The sequence below is a fragment of the Notamacropus eugenii genome, chromosome 3, assembly GCF_028372415.1.
Source record: "Notamacropus eugenii isolate mMacEug1 chromosome 3, mMacEug1.pri_v2, whole genome shotgun sequence".
In the NCBI taxonomy this organism is placed as follows: Eukaryota; Metazoa; Chordata; class Mammalia; order Diprotodontia; family Macropodidae; genus Notamacropus; species Notamacropus eugenii.
The window spans coordinates 249620962-249646187 of NC_092874.1; the positions used below are offsets into that span (position 1 = coordinate 249620962).

The 25226-nt window shown below is 37.2% G+C and overlaps 1 protein-coding gene across 1 annotated transcript in view; it reads left to right on the forward strand.

The window, feature by feature from the left end:
• Positions 1-4466: 4466 nt before the first annotated feature.
• Positions 4467-25226, forward strand: part of RAB21 (RAB21, member RAS oncogene family) — a 33730-nt gene continuing 12970 nt past the window's right edge. The window contains exons 1-4 of the mRNA XM_072655389.1: positions 4467-4652; positions 17976-18035; positions 19283-19390; positions 22266-22329. Coding sequence (XP_072511490.1) covers positions 4482-4652; positions 17976-18035; positions 19283-19390; positions 22266-22329 — 403 coding nt within the window. The 5' untranslated portion in view covers positions 4467-4481. The remainder of the gene's footprint in view (positions 4653-17975; positions 18036-19282; positions 19391-22265; positions 22330-25226) is intronic.

Below are 25226 nucleotides of genomic sequence, written 5' to 3' on the forward strand. Positions count from 1 at the left end.
TTCAACTATGGTCATCTATTCATCTTTCATCTTCTGTCCACTACCTAAACAGAATTTTGATTGCACTATTATCCTAGTAAAACATGCTGGGCAGACTCTACGAAGGACAGGCACTACTCTGCAATCTTAATTCTATAAGACATATTTTCCCAACTTGGGTGAAGCATAATCCTTCCCTACTATGTTTCAGCTCAGTCTCTAAAGTTGGGGAATAGATTAGTTGCGTAGTTTAGCTTGGTTCTCATAGAGAACAGGTTCAGTTCCAGATCCAAAAGCCTCCTTGGGTTGGACTCCCAGGCACCCTGGCTTCTCAGGGCTTCCATGCTAGGTTGACTGGCTATACCACTCTGCCGGCAATCTTGGTTGCATTTTTATGGCTCACATTTCCCGTCCTATGGGGATCACTTCCAGTTCCAGAAACTTAGGATGGACAACACAAAACCAACACCTCCAGGCCCATTTCTTATAGGAGATGGTAAAGGAAGGAGAGCAGGGGAAGGGTGACCCTTTGTCTCTCACTGGTTCAGTTCTTGGCATCCATTCTCAGTGCAGCAGCAGGTGAGTCCCAAAAAGAGGGAAGCTGAAAACATGGCATAAAAAGGGTATGACCCTCCAGCCCCCAAAAGGAGCAGATGACTCAGTCTTGCCAATTTTAAAGCCTCAGGCTGTCAATTAAAGGAGGCCACCTCCCAACCACATGGTAGGGGACAGATGCAGCAGGCTCCATGTTAGGCAACCTGAGCAAAAAGTTCCCACAAGAGAATCTCACATTTAGAACTGGACATGCCCAGGGAAGCACAGGTTACTGAGGAGTGTGTGTGTGTTCTTCCTTCATTGCCGAAGAAGACCATGCCATCAGAGAAATGATGACATGACTTGCACTTTTTTTTTTGAGTGAGGGAGGGCTATGCAGGTCACCAGCCTCACTTCTCCTCCAGAGCCATCTGAATCCAGTGACCAGATATTCATCAGGATGACTGGAGATGACTCAGGATAAGGCAATTGGGGTTAAGTGACTTGCCCAAGGTCACACAGCTAATGAGTGTCAAGTGTCAGAGGTGAGATTTGAACTCAGGTCTTCCTGACTCCTGCACTGGTGCTCTATCCACTGCACCACCTAGCCACCCTGTACTGAGAAGTAATTCATCCACAAGTACACATTAAGCATCTACAAAAAAATTATAATAATTAACAATATCATTTAAAGAGAAGGAGCTTTGGTATGGTGGGTAGGTAGTTAGTCTCAGAACCAGGAAGACCTGTCTTCAAATCCTGCCTTGGACAAACTGGTCATGTGACCCTCAGCAATCGTTGGACTTTTGGTGCCTTTGGAGACTCTGAGAATCTAAATGGCCCAGCAGGTGCTGCCGAATTAAGTCGGTGGAGGGAATTTCCACAGTTGGGAGTTTCCCCTTTCAATGAAATAATAACTCAAGTTCCTTTCTCTAATATTAGCAATAGTACTTTAAGGTTTGCAAAGGGCTTTACAAATATTCTCATTTGCTCTTCACGACTCCCTAAGGTGTTGGTAGATATGTAACACAGACAGGGATAACAGAAGGGATAATCACAATTAAGCAAACAAACGTACTCTCCCCACATGTGACAGGCATAATCATCCCCCCACTTTGTACCACGTTTGTCTCTGGGGACTCTCTGGGGAGAGGAAGGGGATTAGGTTCATAGGTTTAGCTCAGTTTCCACAGAGCACCGCACTAACTGCTATTATTATTTCCATTTTGCAGATGAGGAAACTGGGGCCCATAGCTAGTTAAGTATTTGTAGCAGTATCTGAATGCCTGTCTTGACTCCAAGGCCTGTGCTCTATCCATTGTGTTAATTTTTTGTTGCTGTTGTTAAGTTGGTTTTGAGTCTTATAAGATTTTTCATGACCCCATTTGGGGTTTTCTTGACAAAGATACTAGAGTAGCTTGCCGTTTCCTTTTCTGCTCATTTTACAGATGAGAAAGCTGAAGCAAGCAGGGTTAAGTGATTTGTCCAGGGTCACACAACTATTAAGTTTCTGAAGCTGGATTTGTTTCTTGGCTCCAGGTCCAGCACTATATCTACTGTGCCACCTGGCTGCCCCCTATGTTAACTTACCTCTCTCCAAATAAAGATATTATTTTGGAAGAAGAAGAGGGAAATATGTGTTAGCAGCTGGAGGGGAATTGGGAAAGGCCACATGTAGGAGGAGGTGGTCGTTTGATCTGAATTTAAAAGGAATCAAGAGATCCTAAAATGTAGCAGCTTTTTTGTTGCAATACATTCCTGAAAGCCCTGTGCTTATATACAGCTTCACGGAGAAGATTCTAATTTCCTATAAAAATATGATTTCTGGGTTTTGGATTCCTGAACAAGGATTTAGGAAAAAAACAAGTAACAGTTAAGATCAACAACATGTCATAGAGACAACCATTCTGTGCCTACACTTATTTCAAGGTGCAAAACTATGTTCCATGTTCTATAAAATAGGTGTAAACATCTTCTCATTGATTAATCAGGGAATCCTCCTTGACAGACTATAAAATGTATACAACAAACACAAACAGCTCTCAGGGGTTCCCACCCATTGGGAAAATGGTTTAACTAGTTATAGCATTTGAATGTACTGAAATATTAGTGCTCCATAAGAAATGAGGAAATGCACAATTTCAGAGCCCACTGGGATGATTTCTATGAAATGATGCAGAGCAAAGTGAGCAGAACCAGAACAATTTTTATAATAACAACCACATTATAAAGAAAAACAGCCTTGAAACATTTTGGAACTCTGGTAAAATCATGGACAAACCTTTCAGAAGGTCAAAGAAAAAGATGCTATCCATCTATTGCTACAGTAACGATAGATTTTAAATAAAGAGTTGTTTCAGCAATGAATGTTAAATGGACAATGAGACATATTCCCAAGTCTAGGGATGTGTTTTGTTGGCCTCTGCATGTTTATGAGGTCTTCTTTTCTCTCTCTCTCTTTTTTTATAGTTTGTGAGGGGACACAAAAGGGAGAGAAAATGCTTGTTAATTGGGAAAAAATATATAATTAAACTGGGTTGGGGGTGGTGGTGGGGTGGAATCAGAAAAAGAGAAAGAAAGGAGAGAAAAACAGCTTTCCTTTCCCAGCATTTGTACTGGTTGTCAGTGCTAGCTTTATCTGCGCTTAAATCCAACCTTTTCAGTTGGATTTAAATCCAGCCTTTCCCAGTCCTCCTTAGACCTAGAGCCTTTCCTGTAACACAATCCTGATTCATCCTGTACTTAGAAGTAGTCGTGTTCATGTTGTCTCCTTTGCTACACCGGAAGTTCCCTGAAGGCAGGCCTATCTTTTGTCTTTGTATGGTGGAGCACAGCAAAAAGCAAATGACATAGGCTCTTAATAAATGCTAATTTACTGATGGATTTCCTATATAAAACTAATGTATTTCCTATAAGGTTCATTAGAGCTTTATTGAGAAAATATAAGTATATATATAAAATTTAAACACAATGTATACTATACATTAAAACACATATATGTGCACACATACATATACACACACATATACATACACACATACACGTATATACACAGATACCCATATACATACACACAGACATGCATACACACATAAATACATATATACAAACATACACAAAATGCACAAGACACAAACATACGTATACACACATGCACACACACGTACGTACATAAATGCACCACACATACATGTACACACACATACATATATACACATATACATAAATATACATATACGTACGCACAAAGACATGCATACACATCTAAATACATACATACAAACACACACAAAACACACATACACACGCACACACAAATACATGTATACACACATGCACACACGTGTACATAAATGCACAGCACACATATACATGTACATGCACGCACACACATACACTATACATGTACACACATGCATGCACATACATACGTATATACATATACACACATAAATGTAAATACGTCGGTGAGGACGGAGTGCACGCGGGCGTGGGGGAGACTTTGGGGCTGGGGCGTGGTCCCCGCGCTCACGAGGCTCCCACGGAACAGGAGGGGCGGGCGCCATCGAGTCTCGCCCCATCCGCGGGTGGGCGGTGGCGCGTCTCTTCCGGGCCAGCTCCCGTAGCCCCGCCCCGTCACGTGAGCGCCGCGCGTGACGTAGGAGGAAGAAGACGCCATTAGAGGCAGTCGGAGTGGGAGCGCTCTTCCCCCAGGCCCCTGACGTGGAGCGCGCTCCCTCCTAGGATCCGGGCTAGGCGCTCGAGGTCCTGCCCGCCGGCTGGGGGCCGGGAGGCCGGCGTCGTCGCTGTCATCGTCGTTGTCGCTGTCGGCGGCGGGGCCGGGCCTGAGCCCACGGGCGGCGGCGGCGGCGGCGGGGGGGGCTGGGCCTCGGATGTGAAGGCGCCGCCGGGGCTGCGCTGCGCGGGGCTGGGAGCTCGGCTCGGAGAGGAAGCGGCGGGCGGGCAGGATGGCGGCGGCGGCGGCCGGAGGCGGCGGCGGCGGCGGGGCCGGGGCGAGCGGCGGCCGAGCCTACTCGTTCAAGGTGGTGCTGCTGGGCGAGGGCTGCGTGGGGAAGACGTCGCTGGTGCTGCGCTACTGCGAGAACAAGTTCAACGACAAGCACATCACCACCCTGCAGGTGCGCGCCGGGCCCGGGAGCCGGGGAGGCGGGGAGGCGGGCGGCCGGGCAGCCGGGGTGGGGGCCGCGCCCCGACGCAGGCCGCCCTGTCACCTTGGGGCGCCGTGCCGGTCAGTAGTCACCAAACGTCCAGGGAGTGCCCCCCAGATCCGCCCAAGCTGCGCTGAGACTTTGGGGATGCTCAGTATTAAGCGCTTACTAGTGCCTGCTAGATAAAGCCTTCGCCATGTGCCAGCTAGGTAGATGAAGCCTTAGGGGCTTTCCTTGTGGCATAGAAATAAAGCCTTCATTAAGTGCTGACTGTGTGCTCGATAGATGAAGCCCTTACTATGTGCCAGCCAGATAGATAAAGGCTTAGGGGCTTTCCTTGTGGCATAGAAATAAAGCCTTCATTAAGCGCCGACTATGTGCCAGCTAGGTAGATAAAGCCTTAGGGGCTTTCCTTGTGGCATACAGATAAAGCCCTGACTATGTGCCCGATAGATGAAACCTTTATTAAGCGATGATTGTGAGATGAAGTCTTTATTATGTGCCAGATAGGTAAACGCATTTATTAAGCTTACGTGTGTGGCAGATAAAGAGAGCATTTTGAAGCACCTGCTGTGTGCCAGGCACTATGGTGATACAGAGAGAGGCAAAGGCCGGCCCGGCCAGCTCCTGTCCTTGGTGACACACGCGGTCAGCTAGGGCTTGACAGCGTCTCGTGTTCAGAGGAGCTGCGGTGGTTTGGGCTTCTGAAATCAGAAACAGGTCCTGCCTGTATGAAACTGACAACTGACTTCATAGCCCGGTGATGACTAAGTATTTATGCAAGTTCCATTTTGTTCCTCCCATCTTTGAATTCTGTTCCGATCGGCTCCACTGGACTCTGGAAGGTGTTTGAAGTGACCGAGTAGGTTACAGGCAGTTTCATTTGTTGCCTGTGTCTGCCCTTTGGCTCTTACTGCTCTTCTCTGTGAAGTTAGCCAACTGAAAGAAACTGAATACAGTTGCACCCTAAAATTAAGAAACACAGCGCTGTAACTTTTTTATGTGTTCTTCTGCAATTACTTCATATGGTTAAAGTGCACTTCACTGAATTACAATGTAAACATTGATACAGAAGTGGAGGTAAGAGTGGATAGTTCTCCGTCTCCTAGGGAGGCTTGGTGTAGACTTTTGTCAAGTAACGTGGGCAACTTACTTAACCTTCCTGGGCCTCACTTTCTTTGTCTGTAAAATGAAGGACTTGGAATAGATGTTTTCAGATATCTACAAACTGTTGATCCTGTGAAAAATAGTCAAACAAGAGAATAATACAAAAGCAAATAAAACTTTGAGCTGGAAGAGAAATTTTTTCAGTCATTCAGACTTTTATCAACTCTGTCAAATTTTCGTGCCCAAATTGGGATCTAATTTCAGAATAAAATGAGAAACCATGTAAAGAGATTTTTAAACTTCAAAGTATTATAGAAAAAGCTAGCTATTATTGCTGTTATATTGTCTTTGGTAATTGCGTCCCTGGTGTTTGAATGTATATGTGTATGTATCTGTGCATTTTAGTGCTTTTTAGATGCAAAGGCCCAATTATTTTTCCATTGGTGGTGATTGGTGCTTATTCAAAAATTCAGAAATCTCCAGTGTACAATAGAACTTGAAATACTCAGAATTCTCATAGGTAGAGGCTCTTTTTTGACACTTGGACCAAAAGAGAAGTGGGCTAAAGTAAATTTTGGTAGCTGTATATTTTAAACATTTACTCTTGCAAGAGTGCCAGTATGTATTAAAGACTTAATAATATTAAACAGTGTAACAAATAGGAATCCTGTGCACGGTTCACTAAACTCTATAAGATAAATAAGAATCAAAGCCTATAAATTAAACTTACGTTTTGAATGACACTTAAACATACTTTCTTGCTGTTCTAATGTGAAAATAGAAGATAACAATTTTGAAGTTTCTAATGTGTTTTGAATATTTGGCCTCCATCCTTGAACATAAAATAATGGCACTTTGATTTTAGCTGCCTCCACCATCCGCTAAGCACTTACACCAGCCTGGAGATAGTGATCATGTGTTTCTGTGTACCAAGTGACACCATTAGGCTATACACAGATTGAGAGAGAAATTAGAGCCTTCCAGTTTTAAACCTATGGCTGTGTTTTAATTTTAGTGAAATTCCAATTGGATAGTATCTTATTTCAGAATTCTGCAAACTACCTGTTGAACTTTGGGGCTTAGATCAGTGGAGATATCTATGTCTATATCTATATCTGTATCTGTATCTATATCTATATCTGTCTATCCACACACATACATGTACATATGTAACTTATATTTTTATTATTTAAAATATTTTATATATTTATATTATAGATACATATATGTGTGTGTGTGTATATATGTAAGATTTAATAGTATATTGGGACACTTTGATGTTGGGTTGTTTTGGTTTTGACTTCATATATCCCTACCTCCCTCACCCTCTTTTCAGAGAGCAGCAAACTCTAAAGATGCCACTGTTTTTAATGGTAAAATTTGAGTGTTAAGTTCCATGATATAGTGGGGCACAATATAGGGAAGTTCCAGTGTAAAATACAGAAATGGCTGGATCTTTTAAATGAGGTCGTATAGTAAGTTTAACTTCAGAATGACAAAAATTTGTATACCTTTAATTTACAAATGGAGAATGAATTTGATATGTTAGAAGAGAACGCTAGATTAGGAGTCAGAAGACCTGGGTTCTTAGTCTTGCCTTGGCATTGTATTTGTTGGCAGACAAGAAGAAGTTATTAAGCACCTTCTATATGCCAGGCACTCTTTTGTAAATACTTTTACAAATATTATCTTGCATGATTCTCACAACAACTTGAAAGTAGATGTTATTTTTACATCTGACAAAACTGAGACTGACAGAGGTTACTTGACTTGACCAGACTTCAGCTAGAACCTGAGACTGGATTTGAACTTGGGTCTCCCTGACTCCATACATATTAAGATAAAACTTTTGAGTGCTAGTTTTCTCATTTGTAAAATTAGGATTTGCTTAATCTCTCAGAGTTCTGGGTAACTCCTGACTGATAAAATTTGATGTTGATCTACGGAAGTGGATAGGATTTTCATACCAGGAGTTCTGAAAAATATGGGAATCTGAGATTTAAATCCACTTTTTTCTCTTCTCTCTCTCTCTTTGCTGCCATAAAGGAAATTGTTTTTTTTTAATGCTCACTTTCTAAGTGAGTTGGTCTACATCCTCAGAGCAAGCCTACCAGTTAAGATCTAGAAATTGATTCTGCTGTTTGCCAGCTAGATTCAGGTCAATATAACCTGACTTTATTTGTCAGTAAGATTGATATTTTGAGCTGGGACAGCCACTTTGAAGTTGATAAGTTTTTAGAAATCTGCATACTATTTTACTGCCTTTACAGACTAGGGCAAGTGTTGGATCACTAACAAGTATGATAATACATATTTGCAGGTGCGAAAGCTTCCTTGCTAGGCATATTCACAGAGTTTACTTTATTTTGCTCTCTCTATTCTCTTAACTGTTCTTTGTGGCACAGGACGGGAGAGAGATATGATGGATAGAGGTGGGCTACAGCACACAGCCACCATTCTGCGGGTACCAGTGCAGCTCCTGGGTGATCTAGTCCATATCTTGTGACTTCTGATCCTCAGCTTGTTGCATGACACCCCACCCCTCTCTTCAAAAGAGGAGAATTTACGCCCACAGAATATTGAAGAACTTGGGTAAAGGCCTCTCTCGGTTTGGGCCAGTCCTTTGGAGGAATTATGGTGTAACATGGATGAAATAGTTTAGGTTGAGAAAATGGGTTACAGCCTTTAGGAAAGACAATCCACATCCCTTGAGATCAAAAAACCTCACTGACGTTGAAGATATAGATGACATATTTATGTTTGTGCTTAGCACAAGACTCAGCAATCATATAACTGAATTCATGGTATAGGTAAATTTCTTTTCTAATAGTAGAGTGTTTGATTAGTACTTTGAAAAGTGCTATAGCACTTCAGAAATGACTTTGGTCTTTTGAAAAGGATTTGAAAATTTGCTTTGTTCCTAAACTGTTTAGAATCTGATTAGAAATTAAGCACAGTTAGTAAAGGATAAGAGTTGGCTTGATGTGACCATTGATCTCACTTGGTTTACTGTAGTCATTTCATTTTTATAAATTATCTGTCTAAATTCTTTGAGGCATGAGATTAATTATACTAGCAAAATGTTGGCAAGCATTTTAACTATGAGTAAATCTACATAAAAATCTGTCTAACCAATAATATATTGGCTAGGAAGATAAAAATTTGTCAGAATTGAAAAAACTATGCAGAAGCGAAGAAATCTTAAAGATGAATCACTTAGTGTAACAGACTTTAACTAGTTAATTGCATACCCTCATATAGATCCTTAGGTATAAATTTTAAAACATCATGTTTTGTATTCTAATTTTAACCTTTTAGTACTTTACTGTGACACTTTTAAAACAATATATGTCTGTGAACAAATCAAGTATTCATAAAATATAATAGATAGTATGGCTCCCTCTCCCCTACTGTCATTTATTCCTCCTGCTAGTGAGCTTGAAAGCTGTCCATTATTATTTCAAATAGAGGTTGAATAGCTAGCTGGAGGCAGCTAGGTGGCACGGTGGGTAGAATGCTAGGCTCAGAGTCAGGAAAACTTGAGTTCAAATCTCACCTCAGAAACTTAGTAGTCAGTGGGATTTTTTTGTTGATTTTTTTTCATGCAGTTTGGTAGATAAAGCTGGAATTAAGAGAATTGTACTGCTTCCCTCAAGAATTTTTACTAGATAAAGAGTCAGAAAATCTGAGTTCTGTTCTGAGCAGTTCTGTGTTCACTGCTAATCTTACGACCTGATTAGAAGTCACAGCCTCTGAACTCTAATTTCCTCATTTATAAAATATAGAAGGTAATACTTGTTTTTCCTCACAGAGTTCTTTTGAGGATCAAATAAGGAAATGTGACCCGGTGAGGAAGAGAAATTATTTCATCAGTCATGTATATCTGATATTAGTCAACTGAATCTTTGAGGGCTGGTACTGTCTTTTGCCTCTTTTTCTATTTCCAGCATTTAGCACAGTGCCTGGCTTTGTGATTCAATACATGTTGATTAATTGATTCCCTTCTGTCCATATTCAAAACTTCTTTAACTACCAATTCTTCTTTTACCTGTCTCAGGAGACAATTTCCTTCTTAAGCCTTTTTCCTTTCCAAGACTAACCAATTTACCTGTGCTCTTAATTGGATCTGAACTTTTCCCCTTCCCGCCTTTTCTGATATCTGGCTTCAGTAATCTCCTCTTTTATTTTTAAAATATTTCCTTCTCTACCAATTCGTTTATCTTTGCCTGCATTCATGTTCATGGCTTTCCTGTGCTCAAAATAAAAACCAAATACCCTTCTTCCAAAGCAAATCCACTCTGCTAGGCCCCTTATTATTTCATGTTACCCTTCCTTGCCAAATTTTTAGTAAGAGACTAATCTCACTTTTTCATAGCCTGTTGAAATCTGACCTCCTACCTTTAAGAGGCATCCATTTCTAAGAAGTCACTTGTTGCTTCCTAGTTGCCAAAACACATTGACCTTTCCCTAGGTTAATTACCAAATACATAAGCCCTTTCCTAGTCCTCACTCTGAATTTTCTGCCTTGTTTGACACTGACTACCCCCATCCCTTTTTAATCCTTTCTTTTCCTTTGGCCTTCATGAACCTCCTTGTTATTTTACTTTTGTGGTTAATCCTTTTTTGGCTTGTTTTCACTGGTTCTTCCTACCTCCTTTTCTTCATTGTTTTTTCTTTGGTCCCATTCTCTCTATATTTTATCTTTCTTTTCACTTTTATCCACTTCCCCAGCATTAGTTACCACATTTGTGCAAATGGCTCCCAAATCTCTATCTCTGTCCTTTAATGATAACGTATTTATCTGGCAACTTAAACTATAAAAATTGTTCTCCTTACATTAGAATAGCTAGGTAAATAGAATAAATATTATCTTCCTTTTACAGCCAAGGAACCCAAAGTTCAAGAAGTAAAATGACTTGGCCAGGGTCATACAACTAGGAAGTCAGGGTTAGGATTCTTATTATATCTCCACTACACTTCATATATTTCTCAGGTGCTGAACTGTCTTTACCTGAGTGCCACGGCACTCCAGAGTCTCAAACATGTAATTTCCAAAACTGAGCTGCTACCTAACTTCATTTCTTTTGGTGGTATTCCTCATCTGTCTAGTGAACCAGACTAGATATCTTGAAGTTATCTTTGGTTATATGGGGGTGAAGGAAAATAAAAATATATTCAGCTTCCAAATTCTGTTGACTTTTTTTCTCAACAGTGTATCTAATCTGCCTTTTCCATCCCTCCTGCTACTATGTAACCCTGACCTTCATTCCATTCCATTTAAGAATATTGCAATTGTATTGCCTCCTGATGAACTGGTCTCTCTTCCAATAATTTACTATTACATTTTTCTCTGATAGTCACGTGTATTTAACATTTTAAAAATACAAAGCTTCTTATATTTGTCCCTTAATAATCTTCACTGATTCTTGTTGTTTACTGAATAAAGTCCAGTCTATTTAGTTTGACTCTCTCTCTCTGTATAATCTGACTCTAATTTTATTTTTCAGTTGCCCCTCTTACACATAATTTATGTATCTCCCAAACTGTACTCTCTACTGTTTCCAAAACCCATTTTGCCTTTTCCTACCTCTGTAGTGTTCCTGACCCCTAGCATGCATTCTTGCAACCTCTCTCTTTTGGAATCCTTCCTGTCCTTCATTGAAAGTAATCTCCCTCTCCTGAAATCTTCATATAGCCCTTTGTACTTGCATATTTTGTATTTGGTTTTATATAATTTATTTGTGTGACATTTTCCCAACTAGATTATAAATTCCTCAAGGTCAGGAACTGTGTCTCTAGTGCACATAAATATTATTTGAAATACTTTGACCTACCTTGAAACCACTCTCATAAGATCATATCATGCTGCCATTTGTTATCTCACTGTGCCCAGGAGGCAATTCTGAGCTCTCCAAAACTATGTCAGTAAAGCACAAGCTTTGTAAGGCGAGGTTAGGACTCACAGACCTGGACTATCCCACCTCAATACCAGTGTGCTTTGTTTGGAAGTATAACTGATGCTAAAAAAAAGTGGTTCTGATTGTATGCACATGGAAGGAATCTTATGTTGGTAGTAGCACAATTTAAAAACATTTAGGGAGAAATTAAAGGAACCAGAAGACTTCTAGCACTTTGGGTAAATTTATATGGTGGCTATGTAGAAAAATGGCCAAATATTACACAGGATGAGAAGGCATGAACTTAGGGTTAAGCAGTTCTGTTCCTTCTACATAATAGCCCTTTGAATAAAATATATTCAGTTTCCAAGTATGAAGATAGGTATGATTCTCTACCTGCTCCCACACCTCCCTCCCTTTTGCAGGATTCCCAGGGGCCAGGGTAGGAGTTCCAGAGCTATGGAATAGGAGAAAAGAAGGAAAAGAGATATTTTATGCAAAACATGTTTTCCAGTGTAAGAAATTTTGCCTACAAAAATCATGATTTAGAAAACAGACACAAAGAATTATTCAGTTTATTTTACTTTTTGAAGTTTTATTCATGTGCTTTGTTTTTATAATACAAACATTTATACGCACACACCCCCACTCCTTCAGAGATCTCTTATATAACAAAGTAAAACAATTAAGCTAAATTAACAATGCAATGACATTGTCTAAAAGTGCATACAGCATTCATATCTGTGGTATTTGCCCAAACCTCTCTTTTTAAATTTTTTTTAATTAACAGAAGTTTGTTTTCTCTCTCCACCCAGCACCCCATTGAAAGAAAACAGAGAAAAGTAAAACAAATTCCTTGTAACAAATACCATAGACAAGCAAAACAAATAAATCTATCTTTGCTTACATACATGTCCCATTCTGTACCCCTCTGTCTGCCAGCTCTCTTGTCAGGAGGTGGGTAGTATGTTTCATTAGTGATCTTTTGGAATCACTGTATTGATCAGAATTCTTAGAACTTTCAAAGTTCTTTACAGTATTGTCATTGTATGAATTGTTCTTCTGGTTTATTTCATTTTTCATCAGTCTTTTAAAGTCTTCAAGACTTTTTATACTATTGATGTTATGGTATAGATTGTTCTTAAACATATTTAATTTAATGATTTGTAAAGGATCCATAACTTTATTTTTATTGTATAATATAGTATAGTGTATTCCATTACATCCGTATACTTAATCATTTTTCAAAACATTTTTAGCATAGTGTTAATTGTACTCTAGACCCTTAAAACCAGGTAAATGTATCTTAATGAAAGGATAACTATAAGGTTCTTTTATAGTGAATTTCATTAGTACATGTAACATAATTTTACTTTATGGTTTGTGTTAACCAAGTTCTTTTCAGGAACACATCTTGGTCCTGAGATAAATGGAGACATACATATATTATGGGATATTCATCAGTCATTTCTCAAGCATTTAGTATTTCAGGGTATTGTTACACCTGTAGCACATGTTTAAAAAGCAAAAGGCATGGTCTATACCCTCAGTTTTAAGAGATTCTTAGGAAGAAGTGATGTATTTAAAAGTTAACATTCCAACAAAACATTATATAGTAAATGGAAAATGAGTGGTAAAACTTCATTGAAAACATGAGTGAGATGGGTCATGAAGGTTGGATTGTGCTTAGATAAACAGGGAAGACTTGGGAATACCATAAGTAGGCAAAGTCAGTGACAGAGGTTCAGGGGATAGTGAAAAGATCTAGTCTGTCTGGAGTAGAGAGTTCAGAAGGTAGTAGAAGATAAGTTAGCTGTAGAAAGACAGGCAAACTAATACACAACAGTGTCTTGAATTGGTGCAAACTTACTGTTAAGCAGTTTCGAGCAGTGAGGGAAAAGTCACTAAACAAGTCTCACATTTCATTCATAATCCTGCTACTCTGCATATGACTTGAGAAGCATCCATTTAGCTATGCATATGACAGTACTTTCTGTGAAAGCAAAAACAAAACCAAAAAAAAAAATCACCAAAAAATTGTAAACAGTGTGGGTACCTATAATTTATTTGGGAAATTCTTGAGTATACTGTGGTAAATGAAGTCTTTTTCTTTAGAAATGATTAATATGTAGAAAGATTAATGAATTGTTGCAGAGCAAAGTAAGCAATTAGTTAACTAGCATTTATTGATCAGGAGAAGATAATGTAGTTGAACTCCATTTAATTATAGTAACCAATGTTGGTTCTTGAGAACTAAGGATTTACACATTTCCCTCTCTGAGGTTAAGGATTGGTTATAGAATGTGGTGTGTACTTGCATGCTTGGTTGCTGGTTTTATTTATATGTGTTATAAATGTTTTGTATGTGATATAAAATTAACTGATAGTGATAGTTTGAAAATAACAGGATGAGTCAGTTAAAACAGCTTTTTTTTTCTCTTGAGCGATAAAAAGTCCATACTAGTGAAAGTATTTTAGATTTAACAAGAAGTTCTAGGAATCTTTAGTTGTTGTTTTCTACTGAAAGCTATAACTAGTTCAAGGAAAAAAAACCTTTTGTTATGGTTGATGTATCTTAGGAATAATCTGGGTAGATCTGTAATGTCCAGCAGATGCTTTGAGTCTCAATTTGGAGATCAAAGCAGTGTCTTCACACATTATAATTTGTTGTTCATTCGTTTCAGTTATGTCCAATTGTTTGTGACCCCTTTTGGAGTTTTCTGAGCAAAGATACTGAAGTGATTTACAGTTTCCTTCTCCAGCTCATTTTACAGATGAGAAAACTGAGTCAAACAGAGTTAAAAACTGAGTCAAACAGAGTTAAATGCCCAGAGTCACATAGCTAGATCAGGCCAGATTTGAATTCAGGTCTTCTTGACTCCAGGCTTGGTACCTAGCTGCCCAACACATTCTACACAGAGTATTTGTATGATATGATGTCTTACTCCCTCTACCAGACTTTAATCTTGAAAATAAGGAAAATATCTTAATTAAACTTTCATTCTCCTTAGCAGTGAGCTTTGCAAATAATAAGCCTTTAATGCATAGTTTGGTTTGTTGTGTTTTCTGTTTTTGCTAAAATGTGATCAATTCAGAAGTCTATAATAGATCAGTGAGAGGTAGAAATACCAAAGCAACAAAATGCAGGTCAAAGTCCTGTCATTTTGTTACTAGGACAAGTCATTTAAACTCTTTGTACTTCATTTCCTTCAACTGTAAATTCTTCGCTAAAATTCATTGAAATGTACTATTGACTCAGAGGAGGTCAGAACTAAGAAGGCGACCTGTCCAACCTATGTTTGAATCTCCTCTACCACTTACCTAGTAAGTGGTTTTAGCACCTACATTGGAAGAACTCTTAAAAGGGAGCCCACTGCCTCTGAAAATAACCAACTTTAGATAGTCTTCTGAAGCATCTTCTTTGAAATTCTGTAAAAGAGGATGAAAAAAAGGCCATTGTCTGTTTGTCCTTCATTTTTAAAGAAGACCATGACATAAGAGAAATGATGGCATGGCTTGCACTTGACTTCGTTTTGAGTGAGGGAGGGCTGTGCAGCCTCAGAAAACATAGACAATTTCAGTAGAGTTTTTAGAAACCTCAATGAATGTTGAGCCACCATGACATCATGATCCCATGCTACTTTAGAAGGTTGAAATGGCATTAAGAAAAAAAGAGATAGGAAGAGGAGGATGACTAGATAAAATATGCCCAGAGCAGGTCTGTGCTGCAGGTGAGATAATTTAAGGACATTAAGGGGTTTTATTCTCAAGTTATCTGAAAGGGGAAGCCCTAAGGTTCAGGAAAAATGGACCCTGGACCTCATCGTTATCAAAATGTAACCAGGAAAATAATAACTACTGACCTGTGTATCTGCTTAACCATTTCTGTAGATACTTACAGCAATACTCTACTTACTTGCCAAAAGCATCCTTGATGAAAGTATGGTAAGGGAATTGTCAGACTTACACAATTGACTAAAAGATGTGGGGAGTACATTATCTCAATGTTCTTGGTTGTTTAAAATATATATATTTAGCAGAACAAATTATTAGTCATTTTTAAGACTGTCTTATAAAATGTCTTCTGTGTATATCTAAAGATTATAAAAGATCCCATGAAAATTCTTAAAATAAAAAATTTTATTTAGTGCCCTGACTAGTCCCAATTAAAATGTAATGGTGAGATATGTGTTCAACAAAGACACTTGCAAGTGTCATAGAGAATGTACAGTATAGAGTCTAAATGAGAAAGAATTTTTCTAGCTTATAAGTCCCTGTTATTATAACATTGTGGTGTTTGCCTCAAACTTTTCAGCATTGGACCTATTATCATGTAAGGGTTCAGCCTAATTATCCACACTGGAAAAACCTTGTAGATAGGAAATATCTGTTGTCTGAATTACAATGTGTGCTTGAATGGATAACTCATAGAACTAGTCAGTCATTACAGATATCTTGGACAGGTACTGCAAATAGACAATGACCCTGTTCCATAATTGAACAGTAGGAGAAAGGGCTGGATTGTCTTTGAGATATTGCGCAATGCTTTGATGACGGTAAATCTCTACCTGAATCAAAGGTCCAACTTTTTACTAACCATATTTTTCTTGTATTACTATATGACTATATTACTGTATGAATGATGTCACCATCTCTGAAGAATGAAAATTAAGGTCTCCCAAAAGACAGTGGAGAAGCACACTGTGGACATGAACAGGATACAGTACGTTACTGACCAAGAATTTTTCAAGATAAGAGTAGTATAAAGGAAGTCATGGGAATATATATGATCAGGCAAGTAGGTGGTCTTGTCTTGTAGTGAGTAAAGGATGACAGGTATACACACTGTCATTGTATGCTGGCATGCACACAATGCCAAGACATCAACAGGAAGAATACCAGCACAATGAGTGGATCCTCTATGGAAGATTCAGGAGAATGAAGGTGGTAAAAGTTACACAGGATAAAAAGATATGGGTGGGGATTATGACTTTCAGTTTTGGAAGGAGCATTCACATTAGTGAGATTGTAAATGCGTATGTTTGCAACTGGAGCAAACTCTGATAAAAGAAGTGCAATATCAAGCTGGTTAATAGCTGTTTTTGGTCAAAGGCAAGCAGTGACTATGAAGTAATGAGATGTCTTCTTTTGTGGCCTATAAATTGGCATAGGCAGGTCCTACAACATTTTACATAGGTTACATTGTTCAAATAAAGTGCTCAAAATGAACACTTTGGGAGGTTAATATTCATTTGGAGATATGTTCTGATACACACTTAATACTTAAAGTATCCATGATTTTTCTCTAGCATAGGTTATTCTCTTCATAACCACAGATAGTAATTCCTGGTATGACTTCATAGATGATCTTAATGAAATTCTTTGACTGAAAAATTAATCATCCTCATGAAGCCATTCTGTTGTCTTGGACAAAAGATCATGTCCATTATAATCCATATATTAGATCTGTATTCTTTCTATCTTGATATAGAACTTCTAGGAGTTTGTGTTTTGCTGGCATGGCCTTCAAAGAGTCAGTCATTTCCATGTTATGAAGAAACATCTAGGTAGAACTTTCATCAAAGTCTGATATAAAATCCCATTATTTTATAGCCAATTTTGTGTGTCCTGTGGTGCCAGTGAGATTAAAAACTCCTGGAGAATGGGACCAGATTGTTTTATACTCATTAGACAAAGGGCACATTGTATAGGAAGTATTCTCTGAAATGTTGAGTTCTGGAAGTTTTTTAGCCTGACGTAGTCCTACACATCTACTGTACAGTTATCCCTATCCCATTGCAACTTTCCCCATTGCGGTTTCAGAATATCATGGGTCAGCATAAGAAATTAAATGGGAATTTTGCAGAAGCTGCAGACAACACATGAAGGCAAGCAGACGATAGAAGAAGTTTAGAATCTCAGAAATTCATAAACTGTATGTGTATAGTATTGTATAATATCAACCCAAATTTTACAGTAAGGTGCTGTAAACATCTCATAAAAAAAAGGGAAAATTCAGACTTCTTCTCTTGATGAAGGGAGGGCCAAAACTTTTACCCAGATTTTCCAGATTGAAGGGACACCACACCCTTAATCACTGAAGTGTGGAAGGGTTAACCATAGTTGTATTTTAACTTGAATTGAAACTCAGCCACTTATTTTTTCTCCATCAATTTTTAATACTTTATATTAATATTGTTTCTTAGTGTTTCTATGGGCATGATACAATATTATTCTTCTATATGGAACCCTATAATAATGTATATATATATATATTTCTCTCTTCTAGGCATCTTTTCTAACAAAGAAGTTAAATATTGGTGGGAAAAGAGTAAATCTTGCAATATGGGTAAGTTAACCATTTTTTTGTGGCAAGTTTCGATGTTTCTGGAATTGTTTAACCTAAGTAATCAGAAAATTGGGACTTGAGCTATTTGAATTTTTGCTGTTGTTAATTTAAGTTCATTCTTTCTGTTGAAAATGTTTCTGAAAAGAAATTTTAGTGATTGCAAACACAAGTGTTTAAATAGCTAGACAAGATCCAAAGAGATTTTCTATCTTTAAATTTCTTTGTTTATAGTTTTGTTTTTGAAGTGTTATAGCAGATAGTTTCTTCTTCCAACTTTTTTCTTGTTTTTTCAGAAAACATTTTTTCCAACCATCTAGACTTTTAAAAATGTCAATCTGCTTTTCTCTTTTGAGTAAAATATTCTGAACATATTTGAATTTTTGAAGGTTTTGTGGAGTATCAGGCAAGGTTGTGTGGAATAAAAAGACCCTTACTCAAAATTTTAAGTAAATGAAGAGGCTTCTCAATAAGAACAGAAAGAAAAAGATTTAGTACAATTCTCGAGAAAGGGACGTCCTTCCACCAGGTCGGGGGATCTTACAGAAATTGAAGCATAATTTTTATACCCTAATGTAGAGAATCCCACCTCCCCACTCTCCCACCTCTCCATTGGCTGGGAGGCAGGCTTACAATCTAAGCGCAAAAAACTAGACAAACCCTGGGAAATCTTCACCTATCCCAACACAATTACCTCATCTAATATCTAACTTAACTGCTGATGTGGCTTTAGAAAAGAGGGGAGGGGGAGAAGCGGGAGCTGGTAGTGTTGTGGCAACAGTACAACAAACAAAGGGGAGATTTGAGTAACTTCCAAGTTTCCGCTACAGCCCACAGCACTTTCACAAAGAAAGCTGGTAGCTGGTAAGGGGTGAGTGCCAACTGACTGTCCACAAGCCCTGGATACCTGAAACTCAGGTATCCAGGGAGAGAGGCCTTATGGAAGAGAAATTTTATTTAGAAAATCCAATATTCCCCATATTTTTATTATGAAAAGTCTTCACAATCTCCTCATCTCACTCAAGGTCTTTATTTAGATGAGAGGAAATAAAGCTGAGTCTGTACTGGCAAATTTACTTACTTTAGAAATAAAAACTACATTTAAACATTTTAGATTCTCCTTACCCCAATATTTCCATTCTCCTCCTCTGGAGTGTCTTAGGTTAAAACAGTTGTATTTTAACAGTTGAGCTTTTGAGCCTATATAATCAGAAGAATTTTCATGATAACAAATCTTTTGTCTAATCTAGGACACAGCAGGCCAAGAGAGGTTCCATGCATTGGGTCCAATTTACTACAGAGATTCAAATGGAGCTATTTTAGTTTATGACATTACAGATGAAGATTCCTTTCAGAAGGTATTGTTTATCTTTTTTTCTGATAGATTGTATTTAATATTGTGTAGTCATAACGAAATTGTTTTGTGAGACAATTGAGTTAAACTTTTTTAAGAAAGGGGTTGTTTTTTTGTTTTTCTTTTCTCTATGACCTGATATAATGCTTTGTGCATAATATGTGCTTAATGTTTCTTGAATGAGTTACTGTTCATTAAATATAGGGTAAAGATACATAGTCAAATAACTGGTGACTAAAGTGTTTTGAAATGGGGTAAGGTGTGTGTGTGTATGTGTGTGTATACATATGTATGTACATATTTATAGGAGTCTGTTAAGATATCTGTTAGTTTTTCATGTATTAGGAAAAGGGTCACCATGATCATTTAAATAAAATTACAGGATAAAAATTTGTAGCCTTAATGAGCTTCTATTAACCCATTTCCTAAAGCAGTGTTGTCATACTCAAATAGAAATAGAATCTTGTGGGCCAATTATTTAGAAAACCACAAATTAACGTTAACTTTGTGTTGTATTTTTGTTTATTTTATTCAACACTTCCCAAATGCTTTTAATCTGGTTCCTGCAACACCTCCTGTTTGACACTTGGTCAAAGCACCCAATAATTTAGTAGTTTGGCCAAGAATTACTATTTCCCACCAGCTACGCTCCTTGAATTCAACATGTTCCCAGGAAACTCGTTATCCAGGAGATTTCATCAGCTTTGGTATACTTACACCTCATCAGTATCTTCAGTAACCTCAGCACTTCTGATTGGAGGGCAGAGCAAAAACTCTTTCCAAAGCCATCATTTAAAGAGGACTCACAGTTTAACAATTTCCCACTAACTCCTTGGATTTGACTCTACCATCATCATACCCCTGTAGTACCTTCCGTTCCTGTCCCTGGCATGAGCGTGTCCCCCTCCCCCATTCTTATCACCTTTCTTTTGTGTGTTGTCTTCTCCCATTAGATTGCTTGAGGGTAAGGACTGTTTTATTTGTATCCAGTGCTTTGCACGATGCCTGGCAGTAGCAGTTGCTTAATAAATGTTTATTGAATTGAAGATAAAATGTTGACAGGTGAAGAAAGGAAGTTTAAAAATTGGAATTGGTGTTCAGGAAATCAGTAGAGGTAAAGTTGTAGTGGGTAGAAAGAACAGCATGTTTGGGTCCTTTGTCCTTCTGTGAAGTAGATGATGGCTTTGTGTAAGAATTTAGGGTAGGTCAACTATTTTTAAAAAAATCTTTCCTACTACCCTTCCCCTTCTAATCCAGGTTACAAATGGTAGATCTCTTTATAAATGTTTTGAGGCCAGAAAGATTATAAATGGGTTGGCTCAAAACCTTCTACTGGATTCCCTTTCCACTTAAGGAATTGTGGACAAATGAAATACCAGTATGCTTTTTCTTAAATTTCTACTTCCTTAATGAGAAATATGTAACCAAAGTGGGTAATTTTGTAGTTGAAAGTACTTTTTATCTAATTCCAGATAAGAATTAATTAATTAATTAATTTGCTTATAATTCAATAAGCTTTCTTTAGTGCTGAAATATTTAGCTGACTCTTTTATCTGCTGGCTATTCCTACTTCTAATTTTGGCTATTCTTGCTTGCTTGAAAGCAGTATAAAGACATGCAAATTAGCCCTTGAGTGTTAATAGCTCATGGAAAAACTGCCCAGGAAGTGGAAAAATTTTAAGTTAGCAGCCAGTAGCTTTTAGAATTCCTGTTGTCTTGGTGTCGTTTTATGTCAATATCATTCTTCCTTGGCCTGTTAGGTTTGAGTAATTTAAGATGACATATTGGTAAAATGTGAGGGAACATGTGAAGGCTCAAAGAATAAAAGAAATAGGCAAGTATTTTGTCTGAGTAAAAGTGATTTAAAGGGCGGGAAGGTCTTTTGGAGGTTAAGTAGTATATAGAAAGTGGTTAGGAAGAAGGCAGTGAGTTAGTGAGGGGTTGTATGATTATATAAATAAACTAAAGTAAAAAGAATCTTTTATCAGGTTGAAAAATGTAAATGCAAAGCTACATTTGTTAGAGTAGGCCCCGTGTGAGTTCTGTCATTTCATTTGAGAGGTTGAGGAAGGGTATAAGCATTATGATAATACTATCAAATCTCCCTGTGGGGAACAGAAAAAGGTTAAATGGCCCACAGGATCACAGCCTATATATTATTGGAACAAAGACAGACAATGCTAGACTGAGAAATGTAGGGCATAATTGCTGTTGAGCAAGTAGGAAAGGTCATATCCCTTTTTCTTTAGTAGATCAGAAATCCTTATAGAGGTTCTTCGGAGTGTGTTCTGTGGTCCTACAGCAAGAACTATTGGAAACCTGAACTGCTTTTTGGGGAGTACTGGGAACATAGGTGAAACTGTTCTTTAAAATTTTAATATATTTTGTAGGTTTTGGCTGAGCTCGAAATGATTTGATTAGATTGGACCCCATTTTGACAAACTTCAAAGGAGTATTTTTATACTAATTGTATTGTAAAAGACTTCAGAATACTCTTTCAAATGAATCATTTTTTGATTCATGTAAATTATGATGTTTTGCTCATAGAGTTATAGGATATAGGAATGATTTGAGAGATTGTTTAGTTTCCTTTTCCTGCATCTTTTTTTTCTATCAGAATTGTTTTTCCTTTCTGTATATCTTGTTGCTTTTAAAAAAATTTTTTTTAAACCTTGAGGATGAGGTTTAATTATAATGTAAGAATCTTTGTACACAATTTCAGAAGTTAAATTTTTATTTTGTTATAAGGTGTGACTTAAAAGAGTGAGAACTGAAGTTATTTAGTTAAGTAAATTATTTATAAAAACATATTATGTTAATAACAAAAAACTGGTCCAAGGTTTGCCCTGTATTTAAATACATACTTTTTGTATACACAGGTAAAAAACTGGGTCAAGGAATTACGGAAAATGTTGGGAAATGAAATCTGTTTATGTATAGTTGGTAAGTATTGTTTACTTTAAAATTTTTTAACTTAGTCTATGTCCTTCAGATTTCGTGGAAGAAGTACTTGCTTTTTAATGTTCCTAAAGTTATGTCAGAAAGGGAAGAAGTAGTCTTTTAAAACAGCTCAACCTAGAATCAGAATTTCAGTGTTGAAAGTTTTGAAATTATCTGGTATAAACTTTGTTTTAAAGATGAGAATGTTGAGTCATAGAGGGATTAAATAGCTTGACCTAGGTCACTTTTAGCATTACCTTTTTTTGAAAATTGACTTGAGTGGGTTAGCAAATGATTCATTTCAAATGTAATATTTCAAATGCCCTTCACTTTTGAAAAGACTGCTCAAGATAACTTACTATCTTAATTAGAAAAATCAACCTCATTTAATTAAATTTGCATTAATAAATAGTATGAATCATTTTTTTAAATGGAAAAAGTTACTACTTTTTTACTGGTCTAAAGAGATAGCAGAATGATAACATACAAAAAACACTGAGACCGTAGACTAGGGTTTCATTTCTGGCCTGTTCAGTTTACTATTCTTGTGACCTGAGCAAATCACTTAACCTTTTCCAGCCATCTCACTTGTTAAAATAGTGAAGTTATTTGCCCTGCCTGATTTACAGGGTTTTTGGATTGAAAGAGAAGGTGAGTAACATTTTGTAAATGTAAGCAAATATAAGCCACTAAATCGGTATAAATTCCTGTGATTTTATTGGTGAAGCATTGTTACAGTGGATAAAAAGCCAGCCTTGGGTTTAAATCTTGCTTCTGACATATGCTGACTGTATGACTCTGGATAAGTCACTAACCTCTCAGTGCTCCATAACAATTCCCTAAGATTGTAAATACCTAAGAGGTGCTGATCTCAATTAGTAGAGTAATTTTCTCATTGGGAGTTATCTAAACCAACAGAAGCATAGATATAGTTCCAAAAAATTATTTCTTAGCTATTTTCTTCATTAGCAAATCAGAATTTTAGTTATAGGGAAACTTGGTACTCTTCTAGTCCAAACTTCTAAACAGTATTTAATACTGTTTTGGAGGCAGCTAGGTGGCACAGTGAAGAGAATTGCTGAGCTTGAAACCAGTAAGATGTGAGTTCAAATGTGACCTCGTACACTTAGTAGCTGTGTGACCCTGGGCAAGTCACTTAATCTTTGCCTCAGTTTTCTCTTCTGTAAAATGGAAGTAACAATAGCACTTACTTCCTGGAGTTATTATGGGCATCAAATGAGAGACTAGGTAAAGGAATTAGCGTGATGTTTGGCACATATTAGGTACTATGTAAATAGTAGTAGTAGTAGTAGTAGTAGTAGTATTTCCTTATGGCATTCCTTATAAGTGGGTATCTAGTTGTGATTTGAACATTTTCAGTAACAAACAATCCACTCTTGTGCAAAGCAGACCATTTTTCATCTGCTCTAATTGTTAGCAGTCTCTTCCTTTATAGTGAGCTGAAATCTGACCCTCTAATTTCCATGTTTTTCTGACTTAAGCCAAATGGAATGAATCTAATATTTTGTCCAAATAGACTTTGATATATATTACATTCATGATCCTATCAACAAAGGTTCTCCCTCCTCTGATACAGATCACAACCTCTCCATATCTTTTTATTCTATGTCATTTTTGTACATATCTTTCTGTAAATCTTTGTAGAGATCCTAGAGATCTTCCTCTGAATCTTTGTGCCTTTTCTAGTATAGCCCATGGACTGTCCATCTGTGACTATTTATGTTTTCTACACGACTAATCTATATTTCATGTTTGTACATGCTTTGAGGAATGTATTTCTTGTGCTTCAGGTATTATTTGCAATATACTGTAGCCTGCTTACACGTAATCATTTATCCTTTTCTTTTTTGGCATGCCTACAATTTTGGTTCTTTCAAGGTGGTATTATGTATGTTTCAACCATGTTGTTATGCTCAAAGAATAATGATGTTTTAAAAATGGACTTTTGTAGCAAAGAACAATTTGGGACCATTAAAAGAACTACATAGTTTCTTAAATGTGATTTTATTCCATTCTGGGCTCTATTAATTGTCCTTTTGTGTTACCTGCCCAAGAAGAAAGGTAGATTAGCTGTTTGTTTAACCAAATATTATAATAACATATATTTCATGCCCTACTCCATAGTCATTCAGAAAAGATTAGCCTTTCCATCTACTATAGTGGTATTAAATTACAGACAGAATCTTGAAAGTTACATATTGACTTAGAAAACCACAAATTAAAATTATGTTGTGTTTTTATTTATTTTGTTAAAAATTTCCCAGTTACATTCTTTGTCTGTTCACTTCTATTTTGTGGATATTATTTTTATTAATCAAAGTATTATATTAACATTGAAGCCATGTTATCTCAAACTTGTTAATTTCATCCCCAAACTCTAGGTCTTACATGCTTACCCAGGTATTGGCCACCTGTGGGCTTGTAGAATTAGCTTTAAAAATGCTATCACGACTCTTTATTTTTCCCAGTTACATTTCATTTTGTTAGTTTTGGCTAGTACCAGTCCTGTTGATTGATTCAAATTTTTATTTTTGTTATTCAGCTTATTTTAACTTATAGCCTTTGGTTATCTGGAGATATTTTTGTTCATATATCTTTAAGTTAATTTTGATATGAATCAAAGTAATAGAAATAGTATAAGAGACCCTTTACTTCTGTGGGTTTTCTTTCTTTTTTGGGAGGGGTCTGGGTATGAAACTGAAGCTAGTATTTAGATTTATTTACCTGAAAAAATTAAAAATTATTTTGGAATGCTGACTAAAGATCTTAGTAATCCTAATAAAACTGTCATAATGCGTTAAAGTTTGCAGTATGCTTTGCAGTCATCCTGTTTGAGCCCTTGTGAGGGAGACGATACAGGTATAATCCTCTTTTATAGG